At 37.0% G+C, this 23151-nt stretch overlaps 1 protein-coding gene across 1 annotated transcript in view; it reads right to left on the bottom strand.

Moving 5' to 3' along the window:
- Positions 1 to 23151, bottom strand: part of LOC102230132 (potassium/sodium hyperpolarization-activated cyclic nucleotide-gated channel 1) — a 77061-nt gene that overhangs the window by 45742 nt on the left and 8168 nt on the right. The window contains exon 2 of the mRNA XM_023333025.1: positions 7447 to 7870. Within this exon, the coding sequence (XP_023188793.1) occupies positions 7447 to 7870 (424 nt within the window). The remainder of the gene's footprint in view (positions 1 to 7446; positions 7871 to 23151) is intronic.

Below are 23151 nucleotides of genomic sequence, written 5' to 3'. Positions count from 1 at the left end.
AATCACTCTGTGAAAGCACAACGCTGGTGGTCATATACTCAAAGACCTGCAAAATATATTTCTGCAAAGTTTTCTCTCAGTGTGGCTAAATACTAATGCCTAGCACAGTTTTCCGATTTCTGTTTGTAAAACCTAATAAAACCATGCATTCGATTCCTTCCACTTCTTTGTATCGGTTTATTACACAAACTTGCAAGAATTGACAAAATCCGTTAGGCAACGATACCCTGAACAAAAGGTTAGACCTTTCACAAATAGATTACAATCTGTTATTTTGTCATTTCAACATTCTAAAACAATATTCTCCCTATCTGAATTAGAACTTCTGCCTTGTAATGTCTAAAAAAAGGAACAATCACAGAAATTTGAATATGTTATATTTAGCTACATTTCCTATACTCACATGGTCAATTAGGAAAGTAAAAAATCCCTAGCATTCAGAGTGAAGAAGACAAAGAACGGCAAAAACTCATATATGCCTTAATTTTAATTTCAAACATTCAGTGTAATGGTGGATTCATGGAGCAGACTTTAGTCAGGGGTTAGATTTCCAACTGTAAATACCTCTTTGTAAATGCCACGCTCATGCATTCTGTCACTGTGAACCAGGCACATGTGGAGAATGAGAAGCAGGCCTGGGAATGGACCACAGGGAACACCCTTCCATCATCTGTCTAAACAGGCCTGGAGGGCTCAAATCACAAAACCCACTGACTCCACTCCAAACAGGGATGCAGCAATGGGTTTGCGCTGGATTACATATCGGGATGTAATAGGTTTTTTTTAAGCAAGTCCATTGTGGGTATTCATACAAAGCTCATTCAGAGTGTTGAGGAGCTGTCACTGTAGCTGGAAAGCCTCATTGTCAACTCAATAATAGCCTATTAGGTCTATTATTGCTGTTTTGCTTATCTGTGAAAGACCAGTCCTTGGCTAAGGTAATGGGTCACTGAGTGGGGAGCTGATTAGCTGATTTTCCTTATTTAAATATTTTTGTATGGACTTACTGGGCGGAAATGAAAGGCGCTTCAGTTTCCCTCTGTGGACACAGTGGACTTTTAGAGCAGCATTTCAATGTTTTGTTTGGTTCTTCATAGATGAAGCACAAAGACACCTGGGTGAGCAGCACCACACATCTCAACAATCAATAATGACTATGTTGATGCTGACAAATGGGAGGTGTTACACAAGCTATCCTTCAAACACATGAAGTAAAGAGCTTGTGGAAAGTTTTGATAGCTTTACTTTTTCAGATTGTGTCATGTTGAAATCTCAACACACAATGTATTTTATTGAGATTTTATGTACTAGCATGGAACAAAGTATCATGGTACATGAATTAAACTCATGTATTATTATTTAATACATGTATTAAGCTCCCCTAGATATATACTTTAAAGAACCTTTAGAACCAATTAAAGTGGCCAGTCTTCTCTCTGCCACCTTTGCTCATCTAGAGACAAGAGACAATTTTGATCATTCTTATTTTTACAATGCATAAATCTCAAGAAGATTGGGTCTTTAGTAAACAACCGTTTTCAGGTTGTTCACTAACCTGAAAACCTCTATTGGTTTAAGGTCTGGTCTTTGAGGTTTGATCAAATTCAATTGCAGCTCATGCTGCCTGTGTAAGATTGTTATCCCATTGCAAGAAACCTTCCCAGCCTCCCTGTATGTTTGTTTGTTGTGTCCCCTCCACTCATTGTGGCAAACTTTGCAGTTTGCCACAATGAGTTTCAAACTCATTGTAGGATTTCTTTGTTCTTTGCTTATTCTGCAAAGAATTAAGAAATCCTACAACTGTTCAATACAGGAGAATTGTGAAGGAGGAGGGTTTTGCAGAGTACATAAACTATTGCCTTACCAACATATTCTCCCACCTGAGTTATGGCTCTCTGCAGCTCCTCCACAGATAAAATAGACTTCTTTGCTGTTTTCCTGATTAAGGCTTACCTAACATAAGTGGAGTTTGATTTTAGCTTCATTTACTTCAGGCTCTTCTTTTCACAATCACAGATAAGCTGTATTTACTGACTGCTGAAAGCAATCAATTGGATATATTTTATGAAGGCCTATCAGAGTAAAGGGAACTGGATACAAACACAGCCCATACTTGTTAGATTTTTATTTTAAAAAATGTTTGTATTTGTTTTCTTCAACTATGTACTAAATGGTTTGATCTCTCATATGAAGTCTCAGTTAAAAACATTCACCCCATTATTGTTGTTTGACAAAACGTAGCAAAAAAGTCAAAGGACATGTTCAGTGGTTTTTAGTAAAACCACTGAATTCTGATAATTGTTTTATTTGTGATATTAATTATTACAACAATTTGGTATAACTTGAATTTTGCGTTGGAGGAAGTGTATATTTGATCTCACAAAGCTCTGTAATGATGAGACGGGCTGTAGTGTGGTGCTGTTCTCTTTTAGAATCCAACTATTCTCATATCCATCGGCACTTTTTCCCTCCATCTTTTGTCTTGTCACGCAAACCCTTCTAAAAGTTCACTTAAGGCAACATTTACCGAGTTGGCCAGTCGAAACGTTTGTGCTGTGGGCTTCGGGCAAGGAAACCCCTCTGAGCTCAGTCATTAGTGGATTGTCTTAAATCTGATTTAACGAGATGACTAATCTCACCCAAGTCAGCAACACCAATGAGGAGAATATCCGGTCACAGTCTTGTTTTTATCCCGATGAAGAGTGACAAGACGAAGCTGACAAGAGAGAGACGGAGGAGAGGCATAATGGCAGTCTGTTTAGTGTGTGTGTTTGTGGGTGTGCTAGAGCTTGATAATATCTGCACACCACGCTGAATGCCATTATGCATGACAGTGTTATCACTGGCATGTAGCCACAACCACTAAAACCTCCTTGTTTGTAAACAACGTTCTATCAGCTCGCAGGGTGTGAAAAACCCTCACATCTAGAGAGTTTGGAAGGGAACAGCAGCCATCATAGCTAATTTATGGAGGCCGTGATAGAAAAGGACGTGTAAGAAGATTTCATGAGCTGGCGGGGGATCAGGGTGTTACTTTACTTATGCAAAAAAATTTTACTGATGGTGTCAGTGGTGATCAGATTAAAGAAGGTAAAGATGATGATTGATTTGTAAGGACTGCAGCTTTAAAAATCCTTTTAATTGCTCAAAAATCTTGAGGGATACTAAGCATCAGATCTAAAGTTTAGAGAGTCTAAGATCCTGTGAAAGAGACGACTTGTCTTGATTTCTAACTGCCCTCTGTTAAATGTAGAATCCTCATCGTCACCAGCTTCTGTTGAGCTATCGTCAAGTGCTGATGATTCATTTGAAGAAATAACTCTGCAGTCCCCACTGCTCTTTTCTGAGAAGACTCAAGGGAGCAGTTTAGGGATCAACATTCAGGTCGAAGGACACTTCATCAGCTGGTGGTTGTGTGCCAACATGTCTGAGCCTCTTGGCTACAGTGCAGTATATTCAGAGGACGTGCAATTACAGCGCCAGTGTCAACACAGCCAACTAAAACCTGCAAACAAACACAACGCAACATGTATGTATGCAAACCTACGTGAAGAGTTAATGTATTGAAAGTCAGCTTTGCAGAAGATCACAAATTATTAGTCTGTACTGGAAATTTGAAAACAAAATTTAAATATCTCTTTCTTTTTTAACGGGGACGTCACAGGGAATCAACACCCTTTTATCTCCTAGAAATGTTATTTTGCTTGTGTCTGTGACCGAGTGCTACGTGTGTGAGTTAGCTAACTGTCCCCAAGGGATTATGGAACAGATTTATGACGCGTCAGAGCAGCACGCTGCAGGTCCTACTGGCACAATTTGTCTCTGAGTGAGGATGTGAAGCCAAAAATGATTAGCCTAAACAGCACTGGAACACTTGTTACGAAAATATGTCAGAAACTAATGCAATGATTACAGGTACATTTTAATAAATTAAAATATCAACTTTGCTTAAATAAGTTAGTTTGAAGAGTGAATAAAATATAGGCCCTTTACACACACATATCCCAAAATTATGCAATACTATTAGTACATACTGTATATCCCCCTTAAAAAGGCAGAAGGGCTTCTGGTTGCTATATGACAAATTGCTATATTTTAAGGACTTTTAAAAAGTATGGTTTTTACTTTTTCATTTTGTTTCAAATTTATCACTTTTCCACATAATGTGAAAAAAGTTATACTAAGGGTATGAATACTCTTGAATGGTACTGCACACAATCTTTGCTGTAAATGATGTCCAAATCAGACCATCTTATCTGGATCTTGGATGTTGCCGATGAGTGTTTGTCTGCAGCATTAACAGGAAAAGGGAAAAAGTCAGGCAGGTTGTGTGATGTTGGCGATAATCTATTCAGGAGTGACAGATGACATTTCTGTAAGTTTGCATGTGGAGAGTTATGGTGCTGAGACAAGCCAAACCTTTCACTATTACTGCCTGACCAGCATTCATCAGAACCCTTATACACACAACACACATGGCCCCCCTTTGCTCCCCCCCCCCCCCCCCCCCAAACACACACACACACCATACATACATACATGGCCCTTCACCTTCTTGTGTGGCTGCAGGTGAACATGGCAGCACAGTCAATGTCCTATAATGTCCTTGTATTTTTTATGGTGTGAACATGAATTATTCACCTTTGTCTTCTCACGTCCTTTTAGCCTTGTTTCTAAAACAAAACATTTCTCCTGAGAGGTAATCAATTATTTCCAAACAAAAGCACAGGCTATAAGCTTTAGATTTTTTTTTGTTTTTATGTATTCTTTCCCTGTTCCCTCCTTTTACTAATTCCCTCTGTTCCTTTCACCTGCTTTGGTACCTTGATGGCTAATTTAGCTAAGATACAAGTTTATTAGGAGCTCTAGCACTTGATTTATTCTCACAATTTCTGTCCTCATGAATGGCATCTCACACCTTAAGTGTACGAGTGCAATGTTTTTGAGTCAATACACAACAGAAATGAAAAAACCAGTGGACACCATCAACAAAACATTTTATCAATATTAATAAAAAACAAAATAGATTCAACTGCTATAAAAAGATGCAAAACCTGCAAGTTAAAATTTTTGTTTGGGAAAAATAAAGTGGTTGCTGTGAGAAAAAATTAGCTTATCTAAAGTGGTAAATAATAACAACCTTGAAACAATTTGCTGTAACCCCATAACCCTCAACCCCGGAAAATACAATGGAAAAACGACAAGCGGGCGTTCCGTTGCAGGCTAAATTCCGTTCCCTATTTCTAAGGGGTTTTAAAAACTATGGTTTTTACTTTTCATTTTGTTTCAAATTTGTCAATTTCTTTACATAGAAATTGTAGGTTTTCAAATAAAATGCTATTGCACGTTACTACATCCTTTTTCTCTCTTTTCAATTAAAAACAATAAAGTCATTTCACTAATTTCATTGAAGGTCTGTTTTAAACCGTTGTTACAAATAATTTCAAGCACAAAATACAATATAAATAGAGGCAGGTGGTAATTTCATTAATTTCTTTGCTGAAATAGATTGAAGAAATCATGTGATAAATTGATTCTTTGCTTGAAGACACACAATGTGATTTGTTACTAAAAATAGTGCTTTGTTCAGAATAAATAATGTACAGGGCCAGTTGCAGAGCTGCTAACATACCTTCTGTATTCGGCTTTTGCACTCCGATTATCCAGAACTAATCTTTAGACAATAAACCTAAAGTCTCAACTTACCACTTTGATTTTGAAATTTAAAAAAAGCAAGACAAATTATCACATTTCCCGCTGTGCATGGTTTCACAACACATGCGATATGCCACCAGACTTTACTGAGTTCTCTACCTTAAAATAGTTTAATTCCAATAAGACCTAACATTATTTTATTTGTACTGTTTCAAAAGTAGGCTGCACAGTGGCGCAGTTGGTAGCACTGTTGCCTTGCAGCAAGAAGGTCCTGGGTTCGATTCCCGGCCGGGGTCTTTCTGCATGGAGTTTGCATGTTCTCCCTGTGCATGCGTGGGTTCTCTCCGGGTACTCCGGCTTCCTCCCACAGTCCAAAAACATGACTGTTAGGTTAATTGGTCTATCTAAATTCTCCCTAGGGGTGTGTGTGTGAATGGTTGTTTGTCCTGTATGTCTCTGTGTTGCCCTGCGACAGACTGGCGACCTGTCCAGGGTGAACCCCGCCTCCCGCCTGGAACGTAGCTGGAGATAGGCACCAGCAACCCTCCCGACCCCATTAGGGACAAAGGGTGAACAGAAAATGGATGGATGGATGTTTCAAAAGTTCCTTTAATGTCAAATAAAATCATGTAATTCAGTGCATTGTTGTTGACTTCAAGCTGGGATTCTGACACCTTGCTTTGCACCCTTTACCCAAGAGATTAAACAACAATCCATCCATAGAGAGCAATGGGAACTTTTCTAATTATTTCTGCAATTATAATCATGCTTGTACTGCAGCACTGCCTCTCTGGGGTCTGTGGTCCCACTGCTCTCTGGATGGCCACATGGAGGTAAAATGCTAATCAACATCCCAGCTTCATCAACTTATTGGTAACTCACTTATAGCAAAAGAGTCTCTTCACTCCTTTCAAGGGGGATGCAATCAGAAGCAGCTTCTATCCATATTTCCCTCCTGGGGGGAAGATGGAGAAGGTACACAGCAGAAGTGCCTGCAGTAGCACCCCAAGATATGAATACTATGTAGATTGTAATTAAATTTAGGAAGTGAAACATAATCTTGACTACCTTTGTCAAACCATAGTTATAGTAATGTTTCTCACTGTAACTAGCCTAAGCTTTGATAGTCAGAGAAACCCAAAGAAACCAGGGCAATAATTAATTAATAAAAAAGCGTATAGCTGCAGTAGGTAACATTTATAAAAAAATATTTTCTACACATTTGTTAAAACGATCATTATTCCCTGACAGTATACTATGAGACACATAATCTGTGAAAAATCAAGCATCTCTGCCTTCTGCTTGTGGTCCTACTGCCATCTGCAGAAATATATTGCTCGGTCAGAAACAACCAATCACAGTCAGCACTGTCAATCATATATGTGCTGCTCACACTCTTACCCTCCCTCTCTGTTACGCAACAGCTAGTTCCCCACAACGGAACAAGCTTGAATGCTCAGGCTAGTTAGCATGGCCATCAATGACGATGGATAAACATGTCATAAGATAAGTTGTTTCTCCGCTATTAGTACAGCTGCAGCTGACGAGCTGACTCTCCGCGCTAAGACCTTTCTCCTGGCTCTGATTGGTTGTTTCTAACCAGGAGCAGTGTATTTCTGCAGATGGCAGTAGGACCACAGGGAGGAGGTAGAGGAGCTCGATATTTTCACAAATTATGTCTCATAACATACTATCATCTCATAGTAACAGCTTTAACAAATATATAACAAGACATATTTTTTATAAAAATTTCCTACTGCAGTTTTAACATATAGAGATAAACTTTCTTACCTCTTCCCACTGGTGGATGTAACGAATGAGTCGAGACAGTCGTAGGAGTCGTAGCAAGCTGAGGATCTTTGTAAAGCGTACAATCCGCAAAGCACGTGCTGTCTTGTAGAAATCCGAGTCAATGCGCGTCTCCACTATTAGAAAAATGTAGTCCACAGGGATGGAGGATATGAAATCTACCACAAACCAGCTCCTCAAGTACTTGATTTTGATCTGCTGGGGATCCAGGATGATCTCTGTGTTGTCTTCTTTGACTATGCCCGTCCTGAAATTGAGGACCAGGTCCATGAGGAAGAATGTATCTGAGACCACGTTGAAAACGATCCAGGGTGGGGTGTGCTCGTCTTTGAAGAAAGTGATGCCCACGGGGATGATGATGAGGTTGCCAACCATTAGCAGCAACATGGTTAAGTCCCAGTAAAACCTTGATTTAGAAAGACAAAAAGGAATACATGAAGATTACTGAAATCATGTTAACCACTTACAGAACCTAATGCATGTAGAACAATCTGTAATGCACACATTGAAGTGTAGATTATATGTTTTCCTTTTTTTTTCATTGCTTGCCTGGGTTTACAACCAATGTTTATAAGCAGTTTATGCATTTTGCTATTTAAATCAACAAATGTCACACATGAAGACTTAACCCCCCCAGAAAAGGCTAGAGATGTAAAGAATTTATGATGGAGATGTCATTTATGGTAATTTACTTTTTACTCTTAACAGTACTTTGTATCTTATCGGAATTTAATGTAATTGACCAACATAAAGTAGCATGTAGTATAGTATATCCTAACATAATTGTGAACATAAAAATTAAAGTAGACATTTTTTTTTGTTTTTACAAAACAAAATGTGAAAAGTGCTGCATGAATTTAGTTATCCTTAAACAAAATCCAGTGCAAAAACATTGCTTTCAGATGTAACATAAATAGTGTGACATCTCAGTATAGATAGATACAGCTGTTTTGTGAATGGATCAGATGTTTGTTAGAGAACACGGATGACCAACCAGCAGCACCATGAAGATTAAATAACAAAGCAGCCAAGCATGTATGTACCTCAAACTTTTCATTTGTAAAGATATTGGAGAGTTCTGTTGTGTAAGTTGAGCCAAAATGTCCTGCACTGAGTACTTGTGTCATTCATATTGAAAGTTCTTGTTTAAATATAACATTGTCTTTACGAAGTGTAAACATTTTGTATATGAAAATACAGTCATGCACACATAAACTGGACAAACACTGATTAACATTCGGTGGATAAACTGTTGACAGCTGCTTAATTATTTTTCCCTTATTTATTTTCCTAATGCTCACTGGTCTAGTGAAAGCAAACACTATGTATGTACACAGTCTAATCGTGGAAAAACAATCTATAGGCTTACGTGGTGTGTCTTCTAAACCCCTATTTGCATCCTGTAATTCAATGTTGGTGGACATGGAATCTGTTTGGGTTTGGACCATAAAACAAAACTCATTGTTAATTTAGAGTTAACTGTTAATTACAATAGGAAAAATGCTATTGTCTGAGTGTCAGAAAATACATTTCCTTCTTTACTGGCTTGTTAATTGAATCAAGATTTATGATAAATTATGTGTACCAAACAGACTGCAATATATACAGTTCTGCATTGTACACTGGCTCATTGATCTCATTTTCAACTAGACAATAAACAGTATTGTTGAAAATTTATATTAGGAACAAACCATAATTTAAGATAAAAACCGAGGAGCCATGCCACATAAATAAGAGATAAGTAATAAATATATCTCTACTAAAATATAGCAAGGATGAAGATTGCAATTGCATTTTTCCCCCTCCTTGTTGTGCGGCTGATGTGTATTGATTTTTTTAGTTCATTCATGGTGTGCTGAAGTAAATAACTCAGGGGTTTCCATTGAATTGCTGCTGTACAGAATCACACTGTCACTGAGCAGTGTGGCTGAGGGATGAGGACCCTAATTCAAGCTCAAGCAGAGGTTGGGGGATAGAAGCAAATAAGCTTTTATTCTCGTCTTGTAAACAGAGCAGAAAATGCTTGCTGTGGCTTGTTGTGGCATGTTATGCATCGAAGAACATAAAAATGAGAAAAGACGGGCCAGAACAGGAAGGACATAGCCAGGAATAAACATACAACAAAAATAAATCATAATAAAAAAATTAGGTCAGAATTGAAAAGGCCAAAACTGATGATGAATCATGATTAATGTAAGCCAAATTATTGGTAATCAAAACTGTAACTACATGTGAAACTAGATTAAAGAAATTACACAACTTATAAAACTAAAACATGTACAAAGTTGTTCAGAATTTTCAGGCAGAATAAAAGAAATGGCAAACAATATCCAAAGTTTGAACAACCATTCACAGAGAATTTTTAAATAAATAATTAAATATTAGAAAGAGTATGAAAAAACTACAAACCACCAAGACATAGCAATTCACCTAAAGTGACAGCTGGGCAAGAACAGAATTAATCAGAGAACCATCCAGAGCCCCATTTGCAATTTGCCACAATCCATGATGGGGTGCAACTTTTTGGCTTACTTGCAAAACGCTGACTGCACACACAAAACACACTATACCCACAGTCTAATACGATGGTGGCTGCATCATGCCACCTGCATGATTCCACTGTGGGGAAAATCCTCCCCACAGTGTTCTAGCAATACCTAGTTACAGAAGCTAACTAGAATTGATGGGAAGATGGATGACACTAAACATTGGATATTGTGGTGGAGGTTCACTTTCCAACAGGACGATGATCCTGAACTTACAGGAATGGTTTAGACCCAAACATATTCAAGTGCTAAAAAGGCTCGGTCAAAATCCAGAGCTAAAAACAACTGAGAATCTCTAATGAATGAATATCTGATCATACTGAGCTTTAGATGTTTTCCGGAGTAGAACGGGAAAAGATTTCACTCTCTAGATGTGAAAATCCTAATAAAATACACTACGTTTTGTTGTTACAACAAACCTCAAATTGTGAAAAAAATTGCTCCTTCTCTTGCATTTCTTTATGGACAAAATATATGCCACCTTGAGTTAAAGTATTGAAACTTTTCTATCCACATTACATAGCCACTTATTGAGAGAAGACAGCAGTTTTTAAGTGCTTAGATGACAGTTTACAGGAAAGTCCCAGACAAAGACAATGCATATAAACATACATTAAGAACTGAAAATCATGTCAGTCTCATTTATATACCACACACACATATGCATGCATGTACAGAGGACGCTGACAGTAATTGGAATTCTTCAAAGTAAAAGGGTATCTACTGTTCCAACGTGTTGTCATGTGCAGTTATATTTAGACAGACCTTGGCACCACTGTGCTTGCTCGCATTAAGTCTGAAAACCCAAAAGAACAAGTAAAATTTCAAAGGATAAAATGCTAACAAGTGTCAAGACATTTTATGCATATTGTTGTGCTTCTTTCTTCTGAATAAATTACAGTTCTCCATAGTATGTTGACAGAGTCCAGTTCTGCACCTTATCTGTACTTCATGCCAGAATCTAAAGCTGCAAAACCTTCCCATACAACCTAAATTGGAATATCATTAAAAAAAAAAGTAGTCATCTAACAATACCTAAAACTCATGAGTTGAAATGAGATATGATTTTGAGCTATTATTAACAAGATGTGATCAATAATCACTTTAAAGAAATAAATATAAAGGCCTTTATTCTACATTTGTATTGATTTTGCCACAAACTCAACCAATTGATGTCAATATCTTTCCCATTTCTTTTCATTTCTTTAGACAGTAGAACATGGAACCAAGACTGTTTGTGTCTTGTCTGTTACTCTGTCATCATTTATTATTACTGGAAACCTGAAAGATTAAAGAGTAGCTCTAAGAAATGCATTTTTTTTTGGATTATATTCTGATTTACTGAGATGCACCTGTATGTTGTCACCCACTGACACTTTACATTTGAACTGCTAAAGGATTATACTAATGCATTTTAAAACTGTATTACAGTATATTACACTGCAATTTGTCAGTCAATGCTTTTTGTCAAAAGTGACATAACATAGAACCAAGCAGTGAATGAGTGTAATTAGGACAATAAAAGTGAGTGTGGTGTGAAAGACAGAGGGAATCAGCATCTCACCCAAGAACACTTCAACATGTTGCAGTTATCTAAATCCCCAATCATTCAGCTGGAAAACCATATGTGGCCAACATTTATGCATTTGAGTTACTCAAAAAATAGTCAAACATTTCTGCATATGAAAAACAGCACATTACATAACACTAAATTATATAACAAAGCACAGAAACAGTGAATAAACCCAAAAACTATATTCCATAGTCAAATGACTTAAAAATTAGCATTTAGATTTATTTAATCTTCATCACCCTATGAATACTAAATGTGTTTGTTAACTCTTACGTTAGATTGACGTGGATGGGCATTCAGAGTTAGCTCCTCTCCCTTTGGTCAACATTGATTAACTTTACAGGTTTGTGGTTAAAGAAGATAGGAAGCCCGGTTCCCAAAGTTGCAATCCAAGCATCATCACAGCGGTGCATATTGGAGTTGGTGAGAGAGGTTACTGATAGACTAGATGACCAAGAGAGAGAAATAAGTTTTGTGGACACATGGGACAACCATATTTCTTCCAATATAGAAAGTTGTCCTGAATCAGTCTGTTCGTGCTGTCTGTTGCTTCCTCTTCATTCCAGTGATGTTCTACTCTAGATTTCCCATGTTAAAAGAGACTGTCACCACTTCCTACAGTCATCAAATGTTTGTTTAGGAGGAGGAATCGATGCAAAATCAATAACTCAATGTAATCAAATGAGCTTTCTTAGGTAGTTAACCTTTGACCATCTCCTTTTATAAACGGAATTTGACTGAACTCAATTACAACTACGGTCATTTAAAAATGTATGTAATTTAATTTGAATCTTTCTATACGATTTGACTATTTGATTGAATTGATTTTACATTTTTGCTTCTGAATTAGATCTGTTTATCTTGTAACCCACATTGGGTGCCATTTGTTCAGAATTGGCACTATGAATTTAACTGAATTGAACCAAATTCAATTACGGTAAATAAAAACTAGGTTATTAGTACAATACCTCTCTCTCTCTCTCTCTCTCTCTCTCTATATATATATATATATATATATATACATATATATAGGGCTTCTTTGGTCCAACACATCCCAGTTCCTGAATATGCATTGAGTTTAAATGGAATACAAAACAGCTTGAGGTTTTCTCTTTCACAGACAACAAATGTATAATGTTTGTTATATTCTAACAATCAAAGCTGCACAATAGTTATTGTGAAGTACTATGGACCAAATAAACTCTTCCATGCTGCCTATATTGCCAGGTGAAGAGAAGAGCATGTCTTTGGATTGCACATAGAGAAGCTTTGAAGAAAGTGACAACCGCTGGGATGCAATCCGCCTTCAAATGCAGCCCTCTGTGGATGCGGCCCCTGAACTGGGACACAGCTTACGTGTGTTTATAGTCTGCCTGCTGACTCACATGCACATGTTTGTCTTCATATAAGAGTGACTTCATGTTTGTGAAGAAGTATAGAGAGGATTCTCCCGATTTCTCCTTTTCACTCTTGTGGTTACCTTTTAATGGAGGTCAGTCCAGACAAACATAGCCAGGATCCATTTACTGTGTTTTATTATGCAGTGGAATCCTGATACTGAGGAGTGTTCTTCTATAAATACAGTTGGACAAGAAAGGAAAGTTGGCAAAAAAAACATATCTTTGAGTTCACCTCAGATCCCAGTGAATGAGTGTGACTGGATGTGACTTGTCATAAAATCCAACTAAAATCTCACACAGAATGTACAAGTATTAAGCAAAATTAAATCTAATTTGTTAATGACTTAAACAAAGAGGCTACTCATTCCATTTGTGCTCAACATAAAGTTAGACCATTTGAAAATTCAAACATCTTATAAAAAACTATATCATACGTATGACCATAGAAAAAACTTTTATAAAATAAAGCCCCCCAAAAATTGCTGAGCATGCACAGCATAACAGCTCCTACAAATCGTGCTATGATGCTCAGAGTCTGGTAGCGATGACATTTCACCGTCTGAAGAGATGGAGCCACAGCCCACTCTACTCTCTAGTGGAGTGACCAGGGACAGGAGGAACATGTTGACACTCTTAGAGTGCCTCTTACTACACGATAAGCCTCTCTCCTTCTCCTCACCCGGCTAGTCTTCTACCTACAAGGAACTGTAAGAGTTCCCTCAAACAACCCGACCGACACGCATGCTTATTTCTTAGAGTAGCCTAAATTTAAACTGAGAAGTTTCAGAGAAATTGAATAAATATGTGCTGGGAATACATCAGGTCTTAGCTCAAGAACTGATGGGCATGTGTAAAAGAAGATATTTTAAAATTCTGCTATTGGTCTATCAATTTAATGTCTCACCCCACTTAGCCTTGCAATGTCATAAGGGGGATGTTGGTTATCTCCAGATATCATTGGACAAGAAGTTGTGTACACCCTGGATAGGTTGCTAGTCCATCACAGGGCAACACAGACACGCCCACACTCACACCTAAGAACAACTTTGGATTGCCGTGTGTATGAGTGGTGCGATATAAATAGTTTACACCCACTTTTCCTTACATAGAGGTGCATAGGCCCTGGATGACAGGAAGGGTACACCCCAAAAAGGTTGGTTAGAAATAATTCATAATAAATTCAAAATTTCAAACCAAGTCATGGTTTTAAAATCGTTGAACCTGCCTATTATATAATCTTTCCACACTGGAATAGTGAGTCAAGCTCAATCTTAGCAATAACATATTCTTCTTGATCAAATTATTCACATTCTTAAATTTGATCCCCTGTATAGAGCTAAATTGGATGTAAATTTTAAAAGAAAACAGCTAAAAATTACAGACTTGAATAATAGCAGACAAAACCACATTAAGCCCATTGGCAAGCAACAATGAATTAATAAAGATGAATAAATAAAAAATAAGCACAAAAGGTTCTTGCGCAAAAGGAATAACTTAATTTTACATAAGATACACTTAGTCACAGCAAGAGGTAATCTTTGTCACACTTAACCTGAAAACAACTTTATAAAAAAATCTGTGTCTATGCTGTCATGAAAGTGCAACATATTAGTTTAAATGAGTGAGTTGGAAAACTCACACAGCAAGACTTGAGAGTCTGGATAAAAAAAAAAAAAATCAGGTTAAAAGGGTTAATCCTATTTCTGTTTGTCACCAGTTCCAATAAACTGTCATAACAGCTCTGCCCTTGCCCTGCACCGCCAACAGGCACAGTGCATGCACATCAGTGACACTGGGACAATGCAGTCATAGGTAGCTATATATAGGAGACGCACAGTGTTTTATCAAACCAGTGCTAAGAAGATTTCATCAGAGGTCGAGGAAAATCTCCCCAACCTTAGCCTAAGAAAAAACAGGGGGATTTGGTAACTGCTCACAGACGGGAGAGGAAAAATAAAATCTGCTGAAAGGAGCCAAACCCACCAAACATCGCTTAAAGAGATCCATTTACAAGATTATAAGTAGACTGCTGGGGGGACATTAAAGTAAAAGACTTATTGTTTGTGTAATATGTAAATTTAATGTAACCTGCAGTATGGTTAAAGTGCAACATGTGCTTTATGGTGTTATAATTCATCACAGCTTGATCCTTCTTGCTAATATATATTTTTAAATCTGCAAGACCGCAAGAGTTTTCTTAGAATCAAAGCTGAGACATAAACATATCTGCCATAATTAATTAATTACTCTTTCTAAAAATACATAGGACCAATTCAATAAACTGCCATGTTATTGCCAAGTTAGTTTATTCAAGTAATTTCATTTATTATATAGGTTACAGACATGGTGACATGCTTCAGGCATTTATTACCACTATTTTTGAAGATTACAGCTTACAGCTATGGTTAATTCAAAATTCAGTAAATGTGAACATCTGAATATTACAAAACACCAATAAATTTTTTTTTCAAAAACTGTCCTCCAATACAGTCATGGTGATGACTGCAGGTTTAACAGTAGAGTCACAAACACCATGTGTGGCTTACCTGAAACACTGTTAAAGAAGATATCTGTATCTGACACCATTTGTTGAAAGTTGAGAGGAAGGAAAAAAGATACACGGAAGGGACAACCATTGTGAAGCAAAGCTCATTTAAGCGTTTGATAGAGATTCAAAAGCTTTGGACTGCAGGTGCAGTCTGTGGTTCCAATGCCACCACACGTGATGGTTCCAGGATATACCTAAATGCTCTTTTCAGATAACAGTAAATTAACCATCTAAATACTCAAATTAAAATTTCAAGGATAAACTAATTTACTTATTAGTAAGTAATAAGTAAATTAGTAACAACTAGATGTTTCAAATTAACACCTGGTTGCTAATTTGAAAATGAATTAACAACCGGGTGTGCACGAGAGAAACCTAAAATCTTATGTGTAATTCATTGTGATAATGATAATATTCACAATAAAAGCATATATAAAAATTAATCAGTCTTCTTACAAAATATCTCAGTGCATACAACCAGACCCCCCAAAAGCACAAATGGGCTAAAAAATAAAATAAATGACCCAGGCTACTTTTAAAAAAACTAGTTTAGGGGCGTGCTGTGGTGGCACAGGGGGTTAGCACGCCCCACGTTTGGAGGCCTTAGTCCTCGACGCGGATGTCGCGGGTTCGACTCCCGGTCCCGACGACCTTTACCGCATGTCTTCCCCCCTCTCATCACCCTCCTTCCTGTCTGCCTACTGTACAAAAAAAACGAGCCACTAGCGCCGCAAAAACTCTTCGGAGAAAAAAAAAAAAAAAAAAACTAGTTTAAGGAAGTTGTGCAATTGTGAGGTCAAACAGCACACATTAATTTAATTTAAACACACATACTAATATACTGCTATTTGTTAATCCTGCTTTGGAATCAATGATAGGAAAAATGTACAATCTAAACCATTCTTTCACTTTTTAAGTTTGAAAATGTCATCTGTTAGAGTTTCGCGTTACTATATTAGAACACAATTTTATCAGATTTTTAAAATTATTTCTTCCCGTTACGATAAAATTTGCTTATAAAACTTAAATTTTTCCAGATTTGATTTTATCCCACTCAGGGTCCTGGCAGGTCTGAAACCAATTCCAGTTGTCATGGAACAAGAGGCCATGTTTACGCAGAGATTCTGGCCAGTCCATTAGAGACAAACAGTGCTGCCAGAACAAACAACTCAGAATGTCAGTTCAGAATCCCCTTCTCACCTAACTCTGTGGAAAGAATCAGGAGAATCTGCAGGAATTCAAAGCAACCACAGGGAGCCATCCAAACTCTGCCCAAAGCATGGCTGGGAATTGTTTAGCTTCAGGGGACAGCACTAACAAGCATCCCACTCTGCTGTGTAATTTCAAATCAGCAGAACTATAATTAAAAATTAAGCAATATAACAAACTCCATTCATATTCAGAAATAAAACAGGCAGAAAATTACAAGTTTCCAACATGGCCATCCGCTTCAAAGATGCACTCAAATGGTGCAAATTTCCAACTGTGCAAAAATGTGTCACAGGACAATGTTTGGACAGCTCAAAAGCAAACTTTTTAAAATCTTCAGATAAACTGCTATAGCGCTACATTTATAAGTCACCAGTCATTTTGCAAGGGGAACAGATGCAATCAGGGTACCCACTAAGAACAATGTCTCTGAAGTAGCAAAGTCATGGTTCCTTGTATGTGTCTTTGCAGAAGAAAACTAGACTGCAACGCAGACTATAGTCAGCAAATAAAATATAGAATTTCGCTTAGTGGCAGTTATCCACCAGGTGGCCTATTGTCTTGTCACTAACTGCATTTGTGTCTTATTAGTATACAATGTTATCTCCCTCAAGGGCTTTATATTCATTTAAGGGTGAAATGGCAGCAATCCTCTTGCCAAGAAAGCACCAGCCAATAATCTTCCCCTCTACCAGCTGTTGTTCAGGAATTACTGGTAAATTAAACAATAAGAGATGGATTTGTGGACCTTCTTATTACAAATTAAATGCTAAAATAATGCACAAAACCTGGATCTGGTCACTGTGTACATAATCACCACCTGATCTTGTTACCAGCTGCACCAATGCCACTTTCACTGTTGATGCTGGACATTTTCAATGACACAGCAAAGATTGAGATGCAGCGGAAGGGATGTGACATAAAAAGTTTTAAACAAATAAAGTTTAGGTAAATAAGAATGCACATGACTTTATTACCAACATGCAAAGGCTACCAAGATTTAGGGAAGGTACGTAAAGTAGACATTCAAACCTACAAAGAGTAGGAGTCATTAGATTTCCTGTCATATTGGAGGAACAATATTTTTGATAAATCCACCTGTGCATTTTGTTTATTACATTGATTTAGTAAAAGTTTACAAGATGAAGAAATTTAAACTATCCTGACCATAATTCAGCAAACAGCCCTAAACCATGATTTTTCCATGAGATAAGGTTCTCACAGTAATAAAACAAGAAAGAAAGCTAGCTAAATAAAGGTTTCGCTGAGGTTTTGGTCACTAGAGTTGGGCTAAGAAAAAATGAAAGCACAGAACATTCCCTGGTGTGTTCATTTATCTGGAGTAGTGAGAACTGACCTTAGGCCTGTAAGCTTACTTTTTGATCCACCAGACCACTAGCATTCTGGTTCGGAGGATTAACTTTGATGTTCAATCACTTGTGTAAAACATATCACTGGTCCTACATTTTCTAAGTTCATACAAAAACTGTCTTAAGATAAATAATTTTCTAAGCTTTTGCAGTATAACAAGGGTCATCAAACAAATTTTTTAACTTATTTCCTGATACCCTTCCACAAATGTGTTGTGGGGGACAGAATTTCATAATTCCCCATACTGTGGCAGGATACATTCTCTAATGCTTTCACTGAAGACATTTGATTTGTATGACCTGCATGTCTAGGATTGTTGTCCTGGGCCAAAAAGTTTAATGGTGGCTCGTCTCTCCATGCCCATGAATACATTGATGTTTGTGGTTGCAGTGTGAGAAAATGTGTGATATTCCAACAGGTATGAATACTTTTTTTGAGGCATTGTATGTGTGGTGTGAATTAGGACTTTTTATTTTAGGTTTCTCAAGAGCAGCAGAACATTTGTAAAAATTCATCGCTTTAAAGGATAAAGGAAAATTAGACTGTGTTTCATTCACCTTTAACAAGGATTTTATTTCTGTTACTTTGTACTTTCTGTTACTAAAAAGTTAAAAACTTAGATTACATTTTAAAAGCAAATTTATTTTAATTCATTAGCTCTGTAATTTCTACATTGTCCATACTGAACACCGCCAAGATTTAAATTATTACACATCAGCTTCATGGCCACCGCCCATTTTGATTTGAAACCTGCATGGAGAAAAAGAGGGCATGATATTGACTATGAAGATAGAGCTGATAAATCAGAAATGCCACCTCGCCATAGAGGAGACAGAACGATCTGTCTCTCACCACTGCTTGTCTCATAATGCAAATATTTGTCTGTCTACTAGACACCCAGCATGTGGCACGACCAGGCCAAACACATTGATCCAAGTAAGCTTTTCCTGTGAATTGCAACAGCTACCCACCCACACACACGCTCACGCATACACACTTCTTCATTTTTCTGCACCGTGGTCTTAGGTCTTTCTATAGTTCTACAACACTTTACCCTCACTGCATGTTAGTAAAGTGCAAAATGTGAAGAGGTTTCCTGCTGTAAATGTCTAATTGTAATCTTGTGTACTTTGAAAATAATACTTGTTAAAAAAAATTGGACTAGGACATTTTTAAGTGCTGGATTTAAATTGGTCACTAAGATTTTTGCAGTGCTTTTGTGTTTATGGCATATTAAGCACTCTGTTAAACACCTTGGATTGCATTGTGTGTGAATGATATTACAGAAATAAACTTGTCTTTTCTCTCCTAAAAAATTACAAAAAACACCAGATTTGACCTTTCACCTATTTTACCTGGTTTTCAAAATGTCCATGTGACAGTAACATCTTTGTGCACACAAATTGTGTCTTTGACTGTCCAAAAATATTAATGATTATACTAAACACACTATATATGGTTGCGTAAAATTTATTTTTGATTGCACTGTGCACAGTGCTGTGGTACTAATTTTTGTGATTTGAATTTCTGAATCAATTCAAATAAAAAAAAAATACCTGTGCATTTTGTTTATTACGTTGACTTAGTAAAAGTTTACATGATGAACAAATTTAAACTATCCTGACCATATACAATGTATAGATATATACAATCAAGCTTTCAACAGGTAAAAAATTGTTTCCAGCAAAATGGTTTTCAGCAAGCAACAATAAAACTGTAAAACCAAGAGATCATAGCTTCTTTACAAAATGTTGCTAACCAGCTAAACTGATATCATGTCCACAAAGCTTGAAACTTGTATAGAGACAAACTAGATTAAGACACACTATTAGCTATACAGTTTTGTGTTGCTGCTCAATAAATTGATTAGCAAAAAAATGAGGGAATGTGTCATTTGAAAGTTATTGGGTTGACATTCCTGGTATTTAACAGTTCCACCAACAAACAAGCGTTCATTATGCTTAGCTGAAATCCTTTTTGTAGCAAAGATGCACTGCAAGAGAAGCAGTGCTCTTTCAAAAGAGCATCAATAAACTAAAAAACTCCAATATCTCTAAGAGTAGTTTACTTTCACCACTCATTCAGGGACAAAGGTGTCTGCAAATCAAGAGCATTACTATATTTCATCTAAAAATAAAAGCCTGTTCTGCATTTAAGCCATAAACACATTTCTAGACCAATGTAACAAGAACTCTTACACATAGACACCAGAATTACTAACCCACACATACTGTAGTACTTCTGGCAAAGTCAACTAATTGGCTCCAACATTAACCACATAATCTGCTAGTGGTGTTGACTTTGTAACATGTAGTGGGTTAGATTAAATTTAAAAGCTTCCTAATATTACCACTCTCGTGTTGTGTCTGAACCCTGGAGCAGCAAACTGGTGCCAGATTCACATCTCGGCAGACAGGAAAAAGAACAATCCAATTTCAGAAGGACAGAGGGTGTGAGGATCCACCTGAGACACAGGCAGGTCTGCGAAAGGTCAGCTTGTATGTATTGGATACAGCAAAATGTCTGGGCGCAAGAATAACTAGTGGAAGACTTTAGAATATATGCAGAGGTTGATTTTAAGTTACAATATGTTCACAAAATATGTGTTTTATAAAGAAAATTTTAAAAAGTTGGATCTCTGATTATACTTTTTTTTATCCAACCAAAGTACAAATTAAAGTTGAAGATAAACAATTGCTTAAACTTACACACAATTGATTTGACTATAAGAATTTTTTTTATTAATCCAGGGAAATCTTACTGAGACAAATTTTAAAACAGACTATACTTCGTACAATTCATATAACCAATTAACTGAAAAATACCATTTTAGTAATCCAGCTAAACTTCTCTAAATAGACCATCATGCAACCCTTCAAAATGCTATTGCAATTTGATCCAAATTCAACTAAAAATATAATGCCTTTTGGTATAAAGTTAACTGTCTAAGGAAGTCCAGTCAATTACATCAATCAAGTTAATTTCTCCAAGTCAATTCCTGCAATCCCTTTTTCCAATAAACCAGATTTCTGCAGCTCCACAATCCGCTTCCTTATATCTTGGCTGATATCTTTTGACTTTTCCATCGTGCCAACAAGGAAGCAGTGTGTTCAATATGTGGCCTCAAAATACATCCACAGGTATGGATCCAATCACTTAACCTATCAGAAGTTTCCAAAGTCATGACATCATCATCTGGGCTTTCCTTCATTGTTTAAAGATAGTAACAGTTATCATTCCATATATAAACTTCTGAATTTGAAGACATGACCTAAAACAAGAGAAGTTTACTCAAATTTAATGTCAGACAGGGAGGAAAAAAGATGTATGTCTGTTTAATCAGACATACATCTGAATAAACAGATATATGTGTATACATACATTGCTTACTTCACCCTCAATCAACAGAGCATGCTGCAAACTTCTTGTTTCAACCCTTTTTTTTCCTCTAAAATTCTTCTGATTTAACAACACAATCAAGGCAAGAATATCCTCATGGTCACCACTGATTAAAGTGCCAGGTTATTGAATGTTTGCTTTGATAAACAGTAATTCTTGTGCAATATTAGACTTAAATGAAAATATAAAATCGAATCTGTCAAATTAAGTCTACAATTTGATAGATTGAAAAATATTGTTTCCCGTAAAATTCTCTGCTCTCCGCCTGTCTGATTTGTGATACAACTGACTGTTTACCCCTGGTCAGTGGGACAATAGCAGATTATGAGGGGGATAAACAATTAATAATGACACAAAATGATATTCAAAAAGCAAAAATTCCAGATTTGGTTTTGGCAGATTAGTGTGGCATGTCTACCTGGACAGATTATAAATCGATGTTTTAAGGCGAAGCATTGTGAGGAAGGAAAGACACGCAACATTACATTTGTCAGGTGACCAGAATCAATCAATCAAATGTGAAACGGATGACGTGTTGCACTTAACAGAAAATGTTTTTGGAAGGACTTTCTACTTTCAAATCCATATCAGGTCTAATCAATCAAATTATTCACACCTTCAGATTACCATCAGTTTGTCAAGGTTAAAAATAGTTTCTGCTCAATATAAGAAACACTAGGAAATGACACACTGCCTGGGGGAAGTAAAGCACCTGAAATGAAAAAAGAAAAGGGATTCTAATCTTATGTGCTAATGTTACTCTGTCACGTAAGTGTGCCTGGTAGCGTTCATCCTTCCACCCTTTAACAGGCAACCTTCCACCCTTTGGCCATGTACATCCTCCCTGGGCTCCCTCCATTAAATAAATTGTGCTGTAATAATCTCTTGGCTCCTAATATCGGTAGATGAGCACAGCAGCCTATTTTGATTACCCCACTTTCAGGCCTAGCCAGAACCATCTGTAATCCCCATGTTTTGCCCTCGCTACATTAAAGAAGGAATTATTTTATGGAGACGGAAAAGGAAAGGGTGCTATTCATCCTACGCAGCTCCAAACTGCCTTTTTCTCTTTCCTTCCCATGAAGATTAACATTGCATGACAAGAACATATGGTTCATGTTTTCACTTTGCTCTCTAAACTTTTAAAGGACCTCATGCTGACCTTTGCTTACTTCACCCTCAATCCTGCCACTACCACAAAAAGGAAATGGGATCATTATTGTTGCAACAGACCATGTTGCTCCATCAATGAAAAGCTTTTCCTCCCGTGAACCAAACAAATCAATACCAAGATACACTCTCAAATCAACTGTAATCAACCTGGCTGAACAAGAGGATGCTGATCCCATTTGTTCATAAGAACAGTACACGTACACCCCCACACGCAAGCATACACACACACAATGGATATTCTAGTACCGGCTTACGTGTCTTACGTGGATGAACATATTTGATAGGGGTGCAAAAAGATATTCTTAAAGGAGATAGTAGCAATTCCCCCAATGTCTCAGAGAACACAAAGACTGACTTGAAAATGATATAACTCGATCAGAATATAACATGGGAATGAATACAAACAATCCCCCAGAGGTAAATTACTCCTTTTTGTTTAATCCGTATTCCCCTAAAAGTAAAGATGAG

This window comes from Xiphophorus maculatus, chromosome 4 (genome assembly GCF_002775205.1).
Source record: "Xiphophorus maculatus strain JP 163 A chromosome 4, X_maculatus-5.0-male, whole genome shotgun sequence".
Lineage (NCBI taxonomy): Eukaryota > Metazoa > Chordata > Actinopteri > Cyprinodontiformes > Poeciliidae > Xiphophorus > Xiphophorus maculatus.
The sequence above is the reverse complement of the archived record's forward strand: the minus strand, read 5'-3'. Positions and strand labels throughout refer to the sequence as shown.